The 18,571-nt window shown below is 42.2% G+C and overlaps 1 protein-coding gene across 2 annotated transcripts in view; it reads right to left on the bottom strand.

The window, feature by feature from the left end:
- AP4E1 (adaptor related protein complex 4 subunit epsilon 1) overlaps positions 1 to 13,992 on the bottom strand; it is a 28,282-nt gene extending 14,290 nt beyond the window's left edge. Inside the window, exons 1-13 of one of the 2 annotated variants that reach the window (XM_083586285.1) lie at positions 13,554 to 13,992; positions 11,804 to 11,875; positions 10,203 to 10,326; positions 8,510 to 8,583; positions 5,382 to 5,503; positions 5,083 to 5,242; positions 3,371 to 3,537; positions 2,622 to 2,695; positions 1,947 to 2,069; positions 1,746 to 1,855; positions 543 to 682; positions 289 to 401; positions 27 to 145 (exon numbers count right to left, since the gene is read on the bottom strand). In XM_083586285.1, the coding sequence (XP_083442411.1) occupies positions 27 to 145; positions 289 to 401; positions 543 to 682; positions 1,746 to 1,855; positions 1,947 to 2,069; positions 2,622 to 2,695; positions 3,371 to 3,537; positions 5,083 to 5,242; positions 5,382 to 5,503; positions 8,510 to 8,583; positions 10,203 to 10,326; positions 11,804 to 11,875; positions 13,554 to 13,718 (1,563 nt within the window). In that variant the 5' untranslated portion in view covers positions 13,719 to 13,992. The remainder of the gene's footprint in view (positions 1 to 26; positions 146 to 288; positions 402 to 542; positions 683 to 1,745; positions 1,856 to 1,946; positions 2,070 to 2,621; positions 2,696 to 3,370; positions 3,538 to 5,082; positions 5,243 to 5,381; positions 5,504 to 8,509; positions 8,584 to 10,202; positions 10,327 to 11,803; positions 11,876 to 13,553) is intronic. The other variant, XM_083586286.1, reaches the window with a different exon arrangement.
- Between the last annotated feature and the right edge of the window lie 4,579 nt (positions 13,993 to 18,571).

Below are 18,571 nucleotides of genomic sequence, written 5' to 3'. Positions count from 1 at the left end.
CCTTTCTAATCTGTGTCGTTTCTTACCCAACTCATTACTTGAAGGAATTTCTGTGGATAAACTGCATTCTCATCCTCTAGCAGCACAAGATAGGACTGGACAGCATGAAGTCGCAGCTGGCTGTCTTCCTTTGCATCTTCAAAACCTAGAAAGGACATCACAATAGATTTCTCTTTCCCGATGTGTGTGTGTGTGTGTGTGTGTGTGTGTGTGTGTGTGTGTTTCTCCATTAAAGACAAATGACACTACTCCCTACTTCCGCTACTGAATTTTGTATATTATGCTCACCTTCAGCAAGGAGCTGCAAGAAGCTGTTTGGGATGTCAGGGTGCATTTTATCTCCTCCTACGGAAAATACTGCATTCATAGTCTGGATGAACCATTCATTGTCAGGAGCATATGTGTCAGGAAACATTAAGGAAAACTGAACATCCAAAACCATACAGCAATTCTCTGCAGTGTTTTCTTAAAGCTTACTGATGCACATTTAGGGGAAGCAATACACTCATGACGTAACCATTCCAGAGGCATTAAAAGGATATTTTTCAGCTAATTCTGCTATTTTGCCAACTATGTTGATGATGGTATACTCCTCCTTACTTTGAGTAAGGTAGTCAAGCATCTTCTCTACTATGACAGTGACATTCTGCCCGTTGGTGATTCTATACAGTAGTTCCAATGTCTGAAGAAAGAAAAACGTTAACCATGCCAATGTTTAGCTGTCTCCAAACAGAACAGCAGCATAATAAGCAACAAGCTTCAGGGTTGTTGCTCTAAATAAACAAGCACCATGCATCTTAACAGTTACAGAGCTTTAAGAATGGGTTAACATGAACCATAAAGGAAATGCATAAGCACGAACGTTTCCTGCATGAACTCCCTCATAGAAACAACAGAAATGGTTCCCGTTAGAGCTGCGGTTGAGGAAGCACAGGGAAGTAAGTATACTGAAAAATGCATACGCATCAGCAAGGGAACTTGCTGAGCTGTTTGCGTACTCCTACACAAGCTTGCAACTGCACGTGCTTGTGTCCACACAACACACATGGAATACAGTGGTACCTTGGTTTACAACCATAATCCGTTCTGGAGGTCCGTTTGTAAACCAAAACAGGCTGTAACCCAAGGTGCACTTTTGCCAATGGTGTCTCCAAAAATTTTTTGGTTCGTAATCCAAAAAAAAAAAAAAGGGTTGTAATCCCCCCCCAAAAAAGGTTGCAAACCGGACACGCACTTCCAGGTTTGACGTGTTTGTAATCCAAAACATATGCAAACTAAGGTACCACTGGACTGGACTGCAGGCGACAACCTCACCTAGAAATCTGCATGCACTCTGGTTCACAAGGGTTTTTTTCTTTTCAGCTAGAAACCCAATCTATACTAACAATTTTATTTCATTTTTATTTTGCATTCATGGATTGGCTACTGCAAATGGAAAGAACAGACCAGTACACTCCCAGATACAAAAGTAGTCATTAGTTCCAGATGGGTATCTTGCTATGCCGCCACTAGATCAGTCTAAAGGTAACATTTTTCATTTCGCCCAATATCTTTATGTCAGAGGTTAGAGAGGAATGATAACTTCTTTCAAAACCATCTAATATGCACATTATATCGCCCACAAACATGGGAAGCTGTCATTCTTACAGTAAATATCACAAATCCCCACAATGGGGGAGCAATATTAAGAGAATACCAATTTGAAATTTATTACTAAAGATTGTGCTTGTTAAAATTCCACTTACCTCTCTTTTAATAATGGGATCAGGATGATCCAAGCACTCAATTATTGTCATTTGGTGCTGCAGTGCTAGGGCAGGATCCTGCTGGACAACATATGTTAGGGCCTTTAATCCTAGAAAGAAAAGTTACTGCAAAGAATGCAAGCTGAAAACACGGGCATTCAGCATCAAACACACAGGGTTGTGACAATCAGGAGAACTTACCCAAATATTTCAAATTAATTTTAGGCGACAGGACAAATTTTCCAATGCATTTGGCGGCCTTCTCAAGTAGATCAGATTTAGGGTAAATTGTGTAAATTGTCTGGACACATTCAAACAAGATTGCTGCAGGAAGATCAATGAAAAAGAAAAAGGAAATTATAGTTTCTGTAAAAACAAATAGGCACATGAATATTAAACAAGTCCCATTAGTTTATAGAGACATCAGAACTTTGGTGTTGCGGCCTTTGTTGAAAGCACTCCTGAGCACGTGGATTTTTATATTTCTAGCAGTCCATGTTCCATTTCTACTGGATGCATTTGAAAGATAGGCTAGCTGCTTCAGGAATGCATTTCTTACATTCTGAAACACGCTTAGTTACCTTCCGATCTATGTATGGCTACCTTTAAAGGACCACATTAATCCATGTGTTAAGACCTTCTGAGGTTCTTCTCTGAGTTCCCCTGCTTGCTAATGCTCAACAGTGATAATCACCCAGAAAGTCTGCTTATGGAATGATCTCTCAGGTATTCTCATGTCTTTTGATGGCAAGCCTAGAATTTCATCTCTTGTCACCACTATCCGCCTTAGTTCCCCAGACTCGCTTCCTGCAAAGGTCAGTTCAGGCACTGAAATCTGCCCGATATCCTTTGTTTACAAAATGTGCTGTAACCTACCATACGTAATGTTATGGTTTAGCTCCGCTCTCCTTAAAGATTCATCCAGAACATCATACATTAATTCGCTGGTCCTGTTACAAAGAGAGAAGGAACAATGTTTTATAACACAAAATTAGTCTCACGATCTCAGTCCTAAGTAACTTTTCATGTAGTCCAACAACCCCTTATCATCGTTTTAAGGGGGCACCTTCATATCATTGGGACGCGGGTGGCGCTGTGGGTTAAACCACAGAGCCTAGGACCTGCCGATCGAAAGGTCGGCGGTTTCAATCCCCGCGGCGGGGTGAGCTCCCGTCGTTCGGTCCCAGCTCCTGCCAACCTAGCAGTTCGAAAGCACCCCAAAGTGCAAGTAGATAAATAGGGACCGCTATCCAGCGGGAAGGTAAACGGCATTTCCGTGTGCTGCGCTGGTCCGCCAGCTGCGGCTTAGTCACGCTGGCCACGTGACCCGGAAGCTGTCTCTGGACAAGCGCCGGCTCCCGGCTCCCGGCCTCGAGCGAGATGAGCGCGCAATCCTAGAGTCGGTCACGACTGGCCCTGATGGGCAGGGGTATCTTTACCTTTTTTTCATATCATTACTGGAGCAGCTCAAAGAATGAGCCGCGTCAACGGTTGAGGAACAGATGGCAAACCTGCCCCCTTGCAAAACGTATTGTTTTATTTTTTGTTTCATGGGAGTACGGTAACAAAGTGAGAGGGACCAACGTGAACTGTTGAAAAGTTCAAGCCAAGAAGAGAAAGTCTACCTTGGATCATCTTTTCCAAGCAGCCCCAATATTCTTAGAAGCTGGATTTGCAACCAAGGTGCTGGCACACTGTGATAATTGAAGTCTACAGGGAGTTTTCCTCCCACTACCTGCTTTAGAATAGCGACAAAGCTGCCAGTCAAGTCTTTGTATCCAGAGGAGTTTTCCTAGACAAAGAGACAAAACACACAGAGACCTTATAGAAACAGAAACAAAAGCTATTAATGTTTCACTTACTCATTTGTCTCTCCTTACCTTTTCATGCAAATGTTTTCTCCCCCGATTTTAAAAATCAAAATAAAATACAGCCAAGAAGCATAAAAATGTGCAAAAGAAACTCATTACGCCCATCAAAAGGTCCCGGGTTCAATCTCAAGCATCTCCTGCTAGGGTTGGGAGAGACCCTAGCTAAAACGCTGGACAGCTGCTGCAAGCCAGTGCAAGCGATACTGAATGAGATGGGCCAATGGTCTGACTCAGTAGAAGGCAGCTTTTTGTATAATAATATGTCAGAAGTGCACAAACACTGGCCTGAGCGGACAGAAATGCTGCAATGCTGATACGCAATTAAGATTTCTCTTGGTCACTTAACTGAAGGCATAAGCCCAAGTCATATTGTGCAGTGTCCAGCATTCTATGACTGCTAGCAAAATATATTGCACATTGATGAGTTGTAATGATGTCCACAAGTGGAATCCAAGTCAACATTTGCACTAGTGCAGGGGTGGTAAACCTCTGGCCAGGAGATCAGTCTTGGCCCATCAAGATGCCCTATTTGGCCAGTAATGCCATTTCTCCCAAACCACATTCATTTGCCCATCAGGCTGGTGGGAGGACAGAGTTTAATACTGCATTGGCTCCACACCGTCCCCAACAAGGACCAGGATTTAATCCCCATTCATGAGCTGAATGGTGAAAGCCCTTTGCAAAAGCACTCTGAAACAGCTCAAAGCTTCTCCTTTAAGCAGGCGGGTGGGCAAGAGGACCAAGGATCCCCGCCCCACACCCGACTTGAATAAATGCAGAGCGACTTCAAATAATTACTTAGTACTTTTTGCAGAGTTCTTTCAACAGCTCCAATGCTGCTGTTCCAGCCGCCAGGGGCTCAAACAGGAGCGGTAGGGGAGCTACCTGAAAACCCTTTGCAAAAAGTACTTTTGAAGCTGCTGCACCTCTTTTCGTTTAAACATCAATGTGCAGAGAAGGGGGACAGGTGTTTCAAAGAGCAATTTTGCAAAGGGCTTAAGGCCACTGACCCTGTAGAGGCTGAAACATGAGCAAAGGAGACTGTCAGAAAGTGCTTTGCAAAAAGGATTTGAAGCCGCTGCATGTTCCCAGCTGGCTGCCAGGCACTTGGGAATCCTGTGCAAGGGATTTTAAGAGGCAGGCGGGGGTCATCCATGTGTCCATCATGTGACATCATGTAACTGGCAGGTAGGCTGTCCCGTCCATCTGTAAAATTTGGCCCACAAGGCTGATCCTGAGCCAAATGCAGCTAAAAAGCTTTCCCGCCCCTGTGCTAGCGGAAACTTGTCGCATGGCACATTGTGGGGTCTCTTGCACAATAAAATTAGCAGCAGCTGTGTGTGCACTCTCTTGTGCAAAGAAATTCCACTGGTGCAAAACAATTTCCCAGTGGAACAAGTGTGCTGCTAGGTGTTTTTCGATGCAGCACATAGTTACCCAGTGCTGTTGCTGTTTAAGATCCTCACCTTCACCATTTGGAGATAGATGTGCAACGAAGCAGCCATAACTCCCACATCCCTGTCGCAAAGTGCCTTCCGGAACTTGTCGTGGATGTGCTGGACTTGGTTGGGAGCAATAAGGTAGAACTTGTACAAAGCTTGGACTGCTTTTCTTCTGATAATTTCCCTAGAAGAGACAAATCCGTGCACCTTATTGGCAGCCAACTATACTGTTGTTTCATCCAGATATATCTTAAGATCCATGCTTATATCACAGTTCAGGAATTGAACTCAGGTTCCCTAGAACTTTGTAAGCAAAGACATACTTTGAATGCTGAAGCTTATCTTCTATTAGCGGAAGGACAGCTGGAATCATTTCCCGCGGAAAGATTTGGCTTGCCACGGTCAGAGCCATACACACTTCCAGGAGGTTAGTACTCTGCAAATCCTGTCAAGAGACATGAAAATGAAGCCATTAATTTCCCCATCAAGTTAAGATCTCTCATAATGCACAATGGTACCTCTAGTTATGAACTTAATTCATTCCGGAGGTCTGTTCTTAACCTGAACCTGTTCTTAACTAGAGGCATGCTTTCGCTAATGGGGCCTCTTGCTGCTGCTGTACCGCCGGCACACGATTTCTGTTCTCATCCAGGGGCAAAGTTCTCAACTCAAGGTAACTCTTCCAGGTTAGCGGAGTTTGTAACCTGAAGCGTTTGTAACCCTGAGGCGTTTGTAACTCGAGGTACCACTGTACTTTCAAAACAAATGAACACAAACAAACAGAACCTGTTTACAATTTTTACTTCCATAAGCAACACTCTGTTAGGCCTCAAATTTGCCAGGTTTGAATCCAAGCTACAGCTTCACACTACAAAAGGTGGGCAGAGGCTCTGCTGCTTTGGGTATAAGACGGTAAACCAACCATGAGCCAATATTATGGCTCCTGCATGGGGTGATTAGCCTTTTTTGACTCACACTTCCTCTTTAGCAACCCATGTGACCACCTCCTTTTGTGGCTATTTGGAGGGCATGTCCAGGACCTGAGTAAGGGACGCGGGTGGCGCTGTGGGTTAAACCACAGAGCCTAGGACTTGCCGATCAGAAGGTCAGCACTTCGAATCCCCGCAACAGGGTGAGCTCCTGTTCCTCGGTTCCGGCTCCTGCCAACCTAGCAGTTCGAAAGCATGTCAAAGTGCAAGTAGATAAATAGGTACCGCTCCAGTGGGAAGGTAAACGGCGTTTCCGTGAGCTGCTCTGGTTTGCCAGAAGCGGCTTAGTCATGCTGGCCACATGACCCGGAAGCTGTACGCCGGCTCCCTCGGCCAATAAAACGAGATGAGCACCGCAACCCCAGAGTCGGTCACGACTGGACCTAATGGTCAGGGGTCCCTTTACCTTTACCAGGACCTGAAGGGGTACAGGATTTGGAAAGTCTGCTCCTCCTCCAACCAACTCACATCCCTGGTCCAGGCCTCTGTCCCATTTTGGCTGTTGTGCCATTACACCTGCACATCCCATAGGCCACAGTGAGAACAGGATGCTGCACTACACTGGCCTGATTCAGCAGACCTGTCTGACATCGTGTCGGTATTATCTCATGTGGCAATGGCATTGGGGCAGGGGGCGTTGCTATATATCCCATAGCCTCTCAGCAAGCGGATCAAGAATAGGATTGTTCCCTGGAACTGCAATTTCAAGTGGAAGAGCAGTGTGGCTAGAAAGGGACACCACCACTGACAACAGAGGACAACACCGTCGCGTCTCCTCCTGAGAGGACTCAACCATCAAGTCTGCTGCCTGGGGGAAGAACTGTGTGGCAAGAGCTGCCCTGTCCTCTTGGCCTGGACACTGTCACCTGCCCTCCTCTTGAACTTGGGGGACGGCGGAGAAGAGTGCTTCCAAGAAGAGATCACTCTTTATCAAGACAAAACCAACACTAACGTCAGCGAAAAGCTGCTGCTCTTCCAGACAGCAGAATCCCCATTGACAAAACTATGTAACTGCTTTGTGAAAACTGTTACTTGATGGAAGACACAAGATCTAGCCACCCTGGAAGAATGGCAGATGAAGGTGATAGACTATATGGAATTGGCGGAAATGACTGGCAAAATCCGAGACCAGGGAGAAGAGTCGGTGGAAGAAGATTGGAAAAAATTTAAAGATTATTTACAGAAACATTGTAAAATTAAAGAATGTTAAAATGATGTCGGAATGAAATTAAGCGGTTTTAGCAGCAATGTTAAAAAAGAGTATGTAAAAATGGATGGTTAACAGGTGAAAAGGTAAAGTTATAATATATTAAGATAAAGAATTAAGATAAAAACAAAGAGGGAAAGGATTTGCTGAAGTAAACATTTGAACTGGAATACAAAAAAGGGAGCTGTGAGGAGGTCAGGGAAATAAGTGAATGAAAGGCAAGATATTGAAAGATGGATTTACTTTTAACTGTTTTTATTTCTTTTTCTGTATTTTGTATCTTTTGTTTCGTTCTTCTATTTTTTTTTTACTTCTGTAATCTTTTTTGAAATTCTAATAAATATCATTTAAAAAGAAAAAAGAAAACTGTTACTTGATGAGCTTGCTTTTCCCTCCTTCTGCCCAATTCCTTTTTCCTTGCATGCCATGTCTTTTTAGATGACGAGCTAGAGCAAGGACTGTCTCAGTACTAGTTTTTGTAAGCCACTCCCAGAGTCATTTTGGCTGAAGGGTGGGGCATTGATAAACATCTTAAACGAATAATTACTAAACCTTTCTCTTTTTGGATTTATTTATTTTTTTGCAACAACAACAAAAAAGTCCCACAGCACTGGTTTGATTGTCACTGGGCTTAGAACAGATTTTTTTGAATGGGGAGGGGTTGCAGGAACCAACACAAATATTCTGTGTCTCAATAGCTGCATTGTACTCAAAAGAAAAGTCCCACAGACCCCAAAAATCTACCTGAAGATGATGAGGAAAGGTGCCAGAAACCATTTTGGTTTTTGTTTAACAATCACAAAAGAGCAATTAGAAGACACACAGACACAGACACACATGTTCATACAGAGAAGAATGAAGAATGGGGTGGGGGTAACCTATTTTATTCTCCAATGACAGCCCCTCATACTATGCAGAATGCCGCCATTGGAGAGCCGTTGGGATTCTCAGAAAGGAATTTCACCAAGGATCTTCAGGCCTTCCAGAAGGGGGGAACTGAGAAGGCCTAAGAACAAGCAGAAACAACCTTGCACATTGCCCTTGTGTTCTTCTTAAGGTCCTGGCTGGGAAACAAGGTTTTTTTACCACATTTTATTGATTTTCAGACATAACAGATTGAAGAAAGGAGAGTTTATTAATAAATACATCATATGAGGGTTTTGAATTAAAAGCTTTTCTTTTTTAAAAGGAGAACAACTCAGGCTTGAGGTCGGTGTGATGTTTACCTCCAAACCTGTTACCACAAAACTGTTACCTTCACAACTGTATTCACAAGCAGAAGCAGCAGTTCATGGTTCTCATGAAGAAATAGAGAAACTGCCAGATAACCTAAAAGAAAAGAAAGATTAACCTATATCAGGTGTTCCAACTTATTTGTATTCCATTTCTGTCATGCTCTGACTTGCAAGCTCAAAGCAGCTTATGGTTTTCCCAAAAGACAAAATGCTTATTTCCAAGGAAAATCTAAATAACTAACTGTATGAGAAACAAAAAGGCATAAATTATTTTTAAAAAACATTTTTTATTATACTATTCAATGATGACAACAACTATTATTATTATTGTTATTATTATTATTATTATTATTATTATTATTACTAATGCCCCAGCCACACTGGGCGGCTTCCAACACATAAAAAATATAATAAAACATCAAACATTTTAAAATTCCTGATACAAGGCTGCCTTGAGACGTCTTCTAAAAGTTGCATAGCTATTTATCGGCTTGACATCTGAAGGGAGGGTGTTCCACAGGGCTAAGAAGGCCCTCTGCCTGGTTCCCTGTAACTTCACCTCTCGCAGTGAGGGAACTGCCAGGCGGCCCTCAGAGCTAGACCTCAGTGTCTGGGCTGAACGATGGAGGTAGAGATGCTCCTTCAGGTATACAGGGCCGAGGCCAAGATAAATATTAGTTATTAGTCACTTGCCTATCTGGAATCTCCCAACAGTATGCCACAAAGGTAGCTATTGGAGAGTAACAGTGAAAAGCAAAACCTAGTCCATTAGAGCAGTGTTTCCCAAACTTGGGTGTCCAGTTGTTGTTGGACTACAACTCCCATCATCCCTAGCTAGCAAGACCAGTGGTCAGGAATGATGGGAATTGTAGTCCAAAAATAGCTGGAGACTCAAGTTTGGAAAACACTGCATCGGAGCAAAGGAAGTTTGCGGATTTGCAAGCTTTGTTTCAGCATTTTATACTATCATAAAACTGACTACTTAAAATTTGGCCCATGGGGATGTGGAGGGAGGTGCCTGCTTCTCCAGCTAGCAGGACAAGATTGATAGGCCAAGGGGTGGTTAATGTATCTCTGCAGGAAGAAACTACCCATAAATAAGTGGTGGTGCTCCACCCTCTGCTTAAGAAGCCTTCACTGAATCTGGAGGTACTGCCTAGTCCTTAAGATCTACCAAGTTGGGCTCCATCATCCATAATTAAATCATGGGTAAGTAAAGGCAAGGGGACCCCTGACCATTAGGTTCAGTCGTGACCGACTCTGGGGTTGCGGCGCTCATTTCGCTTTATTGGCCGAGGGAGTTGGCGTACAGCTTCCGGGTCATGTGGCCAGCATGACTAAGCCGCTTCTGGCGAACCAGAGCAACACACGGAAACGCCGTTTACCTTCCCGCCGGAGCGGTACCTATTTATCTACTTGCACTTTGACGTGCTTTCGAACTGCTAGGTTGGCAGGAGCAGGGACTGAGCAACGGGAGCTCACCCCGTCGCAGGGATTCGAACCGCCAACCTTCTGATCAGCAAGTCCTAGGCTCTGTGGTTTAACCCACAGCGCCACCCGCATCCTGCAAGTCATGGGTAGTAAAGGACTTATTATGGACCAACCTGCTCAGTTCTTGCTTTCCAGTGAAACTGCCACAGTCCTAAGACAACCAGAGCTATACATGAGTTTTGTTGAGCAGCATACTGCCACGTGATGCTTTGGAATACTTACCGACCCTTTTCTCAAAAAGGTTTCCTTGCTGTGCCAACTTGATGGCATGGATGTATCCGAAAGAGGCCTCATAGCCCAGCATCTCACAATAGATCAGCCTCACCATGCATTCCTTCATCAATCTCTGAAATGCAAGAAACAAATCACAAACTAAAATAAGTGGGCTTCTCAAATGCTAGTTCTACAAAGAGATGTACAGCACCAACATTAACAATGCTAATGAATTGCAGCAAACAATTAGCAAGCTGTATACAACACCCCCCAAAAAAGCAATTATTTGCTACAATCTGAATGTTGCATGGGAGCTATTACCCACATATGGCAAAGACCACTTCTTGTATCATGTTTTTAAAATCATGGGAGCACTTTCACCATTCAATCCTGCTCTGGTTAAGGCTGTGATTCCATTAAGCTTCGCCCGCCCCCTTTAACATTACAGTGAGTGCAATCCTATTCTGAAGATTCATCAATTGGAGAGCTATAGGATTCAAGGGAGGTTCCACTACACCACTATGATAAATAGTTTAGGGTAGGTCTAACTACAGTCAAACCTTGGGTTACAGGCCTTTGGCTTGGAGCCAATTTGATTCCCTCCCCCTCTTTCTTTTTTCTTTTCCTTTCTCCTCCTGTGATGAGGCTACATTTTAATATTTTAATGTTTCAATATTTTAATGTTGTATTTTAATTTTGTTTTTAAGTTGTATTCATTCAACTTATTTTTATTATTGCTTGTTAGGCGCCCTGACAAGCAATAATAAACCGGCCTTGGATGGGGAGGGCAGGGTATAAATAAAAATTATTATTATTATTATTATTATTATTATTATTATTATTATTATTATTACAGACGCTTCAGGTTGTGTTTTTTCGGGTTACGGACACGTCAAAACCCGGAAGTACCAGAATGGGTTACTTCCAGGTTTCAGCAGTTGTGCATGCGAAGAAGCGCCGAATCGCAACCCGTGCGTGCACACACGCAGCGCTGCAGGTTGCGAACGTGCTTCCCGCATGGATCACGTTCACAACCCGAGTGTCCACTGTAGATCTCATCCTAAACCTCTGGTCCTAAACTCTGATCCTAAACCTCTGCTGCCTTGCGGGAGAAGTAAAGGCTAAGGAGTAAGTCCTACACAAATTCAGTGTGTAGTCCCTAAGATGGATGGATGGAGCCTTTCGGCAACTCCTGCAGCCAAACTGGAGCCATACTGCTCTGCTTTCCATCAGCAAGGCCGAGAAGAGGTCCCAGGACCTCCATGCACACTGCCCAGGCTTGTGCCCCATGGAAGTCACTTTGGTGCAGCAGTTTGACTTCACCCCCGAGGCGCATTCCATTGTCTCTCAAGAAAGACGGGTGACAGCAACAACAGGCAAAGGGAACCATTGGCCCTCCAGATGTTGCTGGATTTCAGCTCCCTGCCAGCCCCAAACCACCAGACTCTATTGTTGTAGATGATGGCAGCTGCAATCCAGCAACATCGAGAGGGCCAAAGGTTCCCCCCATCCCTGCTCTAGTGGAATATCTCATGGAACATATACACCACTAGCAAAAATCGTTCAAACGCTAGGACAGGCAGAATTGGCATTTCTCTTTTACAACTTACCAGTGTTGTAGTGGGTGCAGAAACTGTTGCTTTTAAATTATTTAATTCCTGTTGGATTAGTTTTTCTTCCTCCTAGTAAAGAAAAAAATTAAAGCATTTTGTAAATACTTATTACTTTACTATACATAAAACTATAATACAAAGGCACCTTGTCACATATGTCAGTCAAAAAATATTCCAATTTTCTTGACGTCTAAACATCAATAGTCTATACAATTACATTAGACTTCCGCATTCAATTGGGTCTGTTTTTTTAAGCACACCATCTAGATGTCAAAAAGCTGTTCATAATGCAACACAATATTTCATTTAAAAAAAATTATAATACTCATATTGCATATCTGTTGATGCACCCTACCATAATGTCCTTAACAATTTTCTGCTGTCAATGGGAAGTTAAACACATGCTTAAATCCAGTGCTTTTTTCCTAAAAAAATGTTTAGGGGTACTCTCATTTTCCTACTCATATTGAAATACTGCTCCTCAATGAGGCCGAACTTCGATTCACCAAATGTTTATGGGTATGCGTACCCCTGTGTCCCCCCCCAGAAAAAAGCACTGCTTAAATCTCCCGCTGAAATCAAGGCTCATGAAAGAATGCCTACGGTAACTTTGCCTGAATCATGGCTAAACTTCGAAGAACCAAACTTTTTAAATAACCAGTTTTGACAGTATGAAATGATGAAACAGAGCGTCCTGGTCACGTTTGCAAATTTGCAATGTTCATTCCAACCTTGTTAGGCTTTTTAAGAAACTTGCTTTTCTGGGAGCTATCTAACAGGTCATATTCTTCCTTCTTATGCCCCAAACCTGCAGCCCTTCCAAGAACTTAAGTGCCCCACATCTGATTCTCAGGACGACTTGCCCTTGCTGCCCTGATAAACTAGGGATTCCCTTTTCAGATTCCTCCTAACCTAGAATCATATTCTCCATCTGCACACACCCTGGGTACCTCCTCCCCTTCATTTTTGTTTTTGTTGGGGGGTTTTTGGTCTCAAATTCTTTATTTTGCGCCAGTTAGGGGCAGAAAGAAGCACTCCCTGAAAACAAAAAAATTACCACCCCACTACTGATAACAGTGGATGAGATGTGCTTGTTTTACCGCACTAAACTCTCTTTCTAATCCACATAACACAAAACCTAATCCAACCATTCCCCACCTCAAAAGTTGCCAGCATCTTATTTTTTAAAAAAATTCCCCAAGATTGGCAAATCACTCCATAAACTTCCACAATATGATGCGTAAACGATAAAAAATCTGTTTGACATCCTATACACCCTTTTAAAATGTGGCTCTTTTCTGGGTGGGGGTGTTACTGGGTTGTTGTTTTTTTATTCTGATTATATACGCTGCCATCTTTTCTGTGAACCGCCCTGAGACCGACAGAGCGGTATATAAACTCAATTAATAAATGAATGAATGAATAAAAATTAAAAAGCCACTTAAAACACCATGATATTGCCACACAAACGCTACCAAAACAAAGCCGTTTCATATATGCAAACTCTCGAGGACGCTGCTGAAGAAGGCTCGCCCTCGGCCGCGTCCTGAGGCGAGGAGCACCGCGGGGCACTCTGTGCATGCCCAGAGGCACTCTCGCCGCACCCTACCCATTCCCCAGATTTCCTCCGCGCTGCCAAGGGACCCGAGCCCGGCTGCGGGTGGAAGCCGAGCAAAGGCCTCGGAAGCAAAGCCCCGCCGGTTCCCAAGGAGGCAAGCCAGGCCCCGTAGCCCCAACCACCGCGTACGTGCTTGGAGGCGAGCGCGGTGATGCTCCGGATGAGGCCGCCGAGGCGAGAGGTGGCCGAGCTCCGGCCGGGTCCCCCGCCGCCGCCGCCCAGCCCAGCCCCCGGCTCGTGCTGCCCCAGCAAGCCGGGCAAGGCGCTCAGCGTCCGCTCCACCACGTCGCTCATGCCCGGGCCGGCGCCACGGCTGCCCGGGGCCGCTGTCGCAGCCCGGAAGAGGAGGCCCCGAGCCCGACGCCCCGGCCGAGCCAGAAGAGACGCCGGCCTGCCAGCCGCCGCTGCCGCCTCAGCGCGCACTTCCGGGCCGCCTCGGTCGGCGGAGAAGGCCGCTCGCCGCCCCCGGGAGGGCTTCCTCTCCAGGAAGGCGCCGGGCAGGGAGGCGGAGGCCGGGCTGGGATCTGGAGGGAGAGCCAGGCGCTGCCAGGAGAAGTCATTTTTATTATTTTTATTCTTACATTTTTATTATTTATTAGGTTTCCCCCCACACCCCGAAAGCGAAACTCAGAGCGGCTTACAAAAACCGGGCGTTAAAGAGGAGGATAGAACGGCCTAAAACACACGTGCTATTTTTATTTTTATCTATTATTATTATTATTATTATTATTTTTTTTTTTTCCGCATCCCAAAAATGAAACTCAGAGCGGCTTACAAAAACCGGGCATTAAAGAGGAGGATAGAACAGCCTAAAACACATAAGTGCTATTTTTATTTTTATCTATTATTATTATTATTATTATTATTATTATTATTATTATTATGTTTTTCCGCATCCCAAAAATGAAACTCAGAGCGGCTTACAAAAACCGGGCGTTAAAGAGGAGGATAGAACGGCCTAAAACACACGTGCTACTTTTATTTTTATCTATTATTATTATTATTATTATTATTATTATTATTATTATGTTTTTCCGCATCCCAAAAATGAAACTCAGAGCGGCTTACAAAAACCGGGCATTAAAGAGGAGGATAGAACAGCCTAAAACACATAAGTGCTATTTTTATTTTTATCTATTATTATTACAGTATTATTATTATTACTACTATTATTATTATTATTTAGGTTTTTCCCCATCCCAAAAATGAAACTCAGATCAGCTTACAAAAACTGGGCATTAAGGAGAAGGATAGAACAGCCAAAAACACATGTGCTGCTATTATTATTATTATTATTATTATTATTTATTTATTTATTTTTGGTCATATGAATTTTTATTAATTTACTTCAAGTAAAGAAATAACAAAGAATATATATAAATAATAGAATACAAATAAGAAAAAAAGCAAAAAACCCACATTAAATACTTCACATCAAAGATTTTACATTACTTTCTCTTTTGGGACTTCCTTCAGCTTATCCGAAAATCATTCGTAATTATAATTGAAATTACGCATTTCCTAGCTTATATTGACATTGTATATCTCTCTTTCTTCTATTTCCTTTAGACAATAACTCTTAGTGCTTCACAGTGCTTCTTTAAATCCCACTAACGTTGTTTGTCCCTCACTTACATGATCCAGGTAATCTACATATTTCTCCCAATCCTTAATGAACTTTTGGTCTCTTAGATATCTAATCTTTCCTGTCAATTTATCCAACTCCGCGTAGTCTAATAACTTCAATCTCCACTCGTCCACCGTTGGTATATCCTGCTGTTTCCATTTCTGGGCTAGTATTACCCTTGCTGCTGTAACCGCATAGTACACAAATTTGCAATCCTTCTTTTTTATCTCATTCCCTAATATCCCTAGCAGGAAGATTTCTGGTTTTTTTGTAAACGTATATTTTAAAATCTTCTTAAGTTCAATATATATTTTCTCCCAAAATCCTTTCACTTTCCTGCACTCCCACCACATGTGGTAAAAGGAGCCCTCCTGAGCTTTACACTTCCAGCATTTATTACAAACCTTATACATTTTCGAAAGTTTTAAAGGTGTCATATACCACCTATAAAACATCTTCATGACATTTTCCCTTATTGTCATAGATGCCGAAAAGTTTATACCCTCTTTCCACAGTTTTTCCCAATCTTCAAATTGTATACTGTGTCCCACATCTCTAGCCCAGTGGATCATTACTGCCTTGACTTCCTCATCACCTAGATTCCACTCTAACAGGATCTTGTACATTTTAGATAGTGTTCTCACATCATTGTTTATAATTTCGATCTGAAATTTCGAATCTTTATCCGCATATCCTCTTTCTTTACTGTCCCTTTTAAACAATTCATTTATTTGGAAATACTGTAGCCAATCATATACAAGTTCCTTAACCTGTTCGTACGGTTTTAATTTCCATTTCCCGCCTTCCTTGATTACTAATTGACTGTATGTTGGCCAACTACTTCTCATATTAATTTTCTTCACACTTAACACTTCGAGAGGTGATAGCCAGTGTGGAACTTTAGCTTCTAGCAGGTTTTTGCACCTTTCCCATATTTCAATTAGTGGACCTCGAAAGATATGGTTTTCGAATCCCTTATGTACTTTTCTTTTCTCGCACCATAGGTAGGCATGCCAGCCGAACCTGTTGTCGAAACCCTCTAAGTCAAGCAATTCATTATTCACTAGTTTGACCCAGTCTTTCAGCCAGCAGAGGCATGATGCCTCATAATATAATTTCAGGTCCGGTAGTGCATAACCTCCTCTTTCCCTTAAATCTGTCAGCAATTTGAATTGAATTCTAGGTTTTTTGCCCTGCCAGATGTATCTTGAGAGCAGTCTTTGCCACTCTTTAAAAACTCCACTCCCCTTAATTATCGGGATGGTCTGAAATAGGAACAACAACCTTGGTAATACATTCATCTTAATTGTATTGATCCTTCCCCAGAATGACAATTTCAATCTACCCCAGATTTCCAAGTCCTTTTTTATTTCCTTCCACACCAGTTCATAGTTATTTTTATATAAATCTATATTTTTGGGAGTCACCCAAATTCCCAGATATTTAACTTTTTTGACCACCTCTATCTGTGATTGTTGTTGGATTATTTCTATTGCTTTTTGGTCCACATTTTTAGCAATCATTTTCGTTTTCCTCTTGTTCAATTTAAAACCTGCCACCTCTCCGAACTGGTCGATTTCCTTTAGGACTTCTTCAATTGCCATTGTTGGTTCTTCAGTCATTATAACCACGTCATCTGCGTACGCTTTGATCTTATATTCATTTTGTCCGATCTTCACTCCTTTTATTCTTTTATTTTGCCTAATTGAATTCAAAAGGACTTCTAGCACCGATATAAATAGTAGCGGGGAAAGTGGGCAACCCTGTCTTGTTCCTTTCTGTATCTTTATTTCTTCCGTTACTACATTATTTATAATCAATTTAGCTTTCTGTTCTGTATAAATTGCTTTTATCCCATTTAGAAAGTCATTACCCACTTCCATATGTTCCAAATTTTTAAGCATAAAGTCCCAAACCACGTTGTCGAATGCTTTTTCTGCATCCACAAACATCATTATAGCTTGTTTGTCGTACCTGGCAGACAGATATTCTAACATATTAATTATGTTTCTTGTATTATCCCTCATCTGCCTGCCTGGGAGAAAACCCGCTTGGTCTTTGTGGATAAATTCTAGTAGTAGAGTCTTCATCCTTCTCGCCAGAATTCCTGCAAAGATTTTGTAATCTATGTTCAGCAGTGAGATCGGTCTATAATTTTTAACTTGGGTTAGATCTGCATCTTGTTTTGGGATGAACGTAACATATGCCTCTTTCCATGTTTCCGGAATTTCTTCTTCTTTTAAAATGTTATTCATAACCTCCTTCAATGGATTCACCAGAATAGATTTCATCTCTTTATAATAGCCTGCAGTAAAGCCATCGGGTCCTGGAGCCTTTCCCCTCTTTAAATCTTTAATTGCTTCCTCTATCTCCTCTGTTTCAATTGGGGTATTTAGGTATTGTTTTTTATCAGTTGGAATTTTCTGTACCTTTTTGTCCTCCAAAAATCTCTCTATTCTCCTCAAGTTGTTCCTATCCTTATTTTTATAAAGGCTTCTATAGTAGTCCAGAAACTCCTTCCTAATTCCTTTTGGATCCGTTATATCTTCTCCCTCTACTGTTATTCTATTTATTGTCCCTTGTTCTTTTCTTTTTTTAATCTGCCACGCAAGCCATTTGCCTGATTTGTTTGAGAATTCAAAATTCCTTTGTCTTAGTCTTTTAATATTCCATTCCACCTCTCTGTTTATTATTGTGGCAAACTGAGTTTGTAAAATTTTGATCTTTTCTTTTGTTTTCCGGCAGTCAGGTTTCTTAATTAATTTTTGTTCGTTGTCCATTATCTGCTTTAAAATTTCCTCTTTCCCTCTCTCTCTATTCTTATTTTTAATTGCATTCTGCTGAATGAAGTATCCTCTTATTACTGCCTTACTTGCGTCCCATACCACTTTGACCTTTGTTCCTTTATCACAATTGTCCATGAAATAATCCTTTAACTTCTTTTGTGCATTTTCTACAATTTTCTGATCGTCTAAAAGATATTCTTTTAGTCTCCATCTAAAAGTTCTTTTCTCAAAACTCTCCAGTTCAAATTCGATCGGGCTGTGGTCAGAGATTACTCTCGGTCTAATTTCTATTTGTTTAATCCTTGGACACAGTTCCCTTGAAATCCAGGCCTGATCTATCCGTGACATCGACTGATTCGGTTCGGAGTGAAAAGTAAATTGTTTTTCTAACGGGTGTCTAAAGCGCCAAATATCAATCAAATTGCAGTTTTCTACCAAAGAGAAAAAAGATTTTGGCAGTTTCCCATCTTTGCTTACTCCTTCTCTCCGTCTATCCATCTCTAAGGAAACCACCCCGTTCATATCGCCCATTAAAATAATTTTCTGATCCATATACTCGAGTAGTTTCCCTTCTAAAACTTTAAAAAATTCAGTCTTGTTACCATTTGGGGCATAGACCCCCACTACAACCAAATTTTCTCCTTGCCAATTAAGTCGAACCGCGATCATCCTTCCCTCATCATCTTTAAAGATCTGTTTGGCTTCAATCTTGTTTTTGACATACAGTACCACCC

Source organism: Podarcis filfolensis (genome assembly GCF_964270895.1).
Source record: "Podarcis filfolensis genome assembly, chromosome: 14".
Classification (NCBI taxonomy): Eukaryota; Metazoa; Chordata; class Lepidosauria; order Squamata; family Lacertidae; genus Podarcis; species Podarcis filfolensis.
This window is presented reverse-complemented; position numbering and strand designations above follow the sequence as displayed.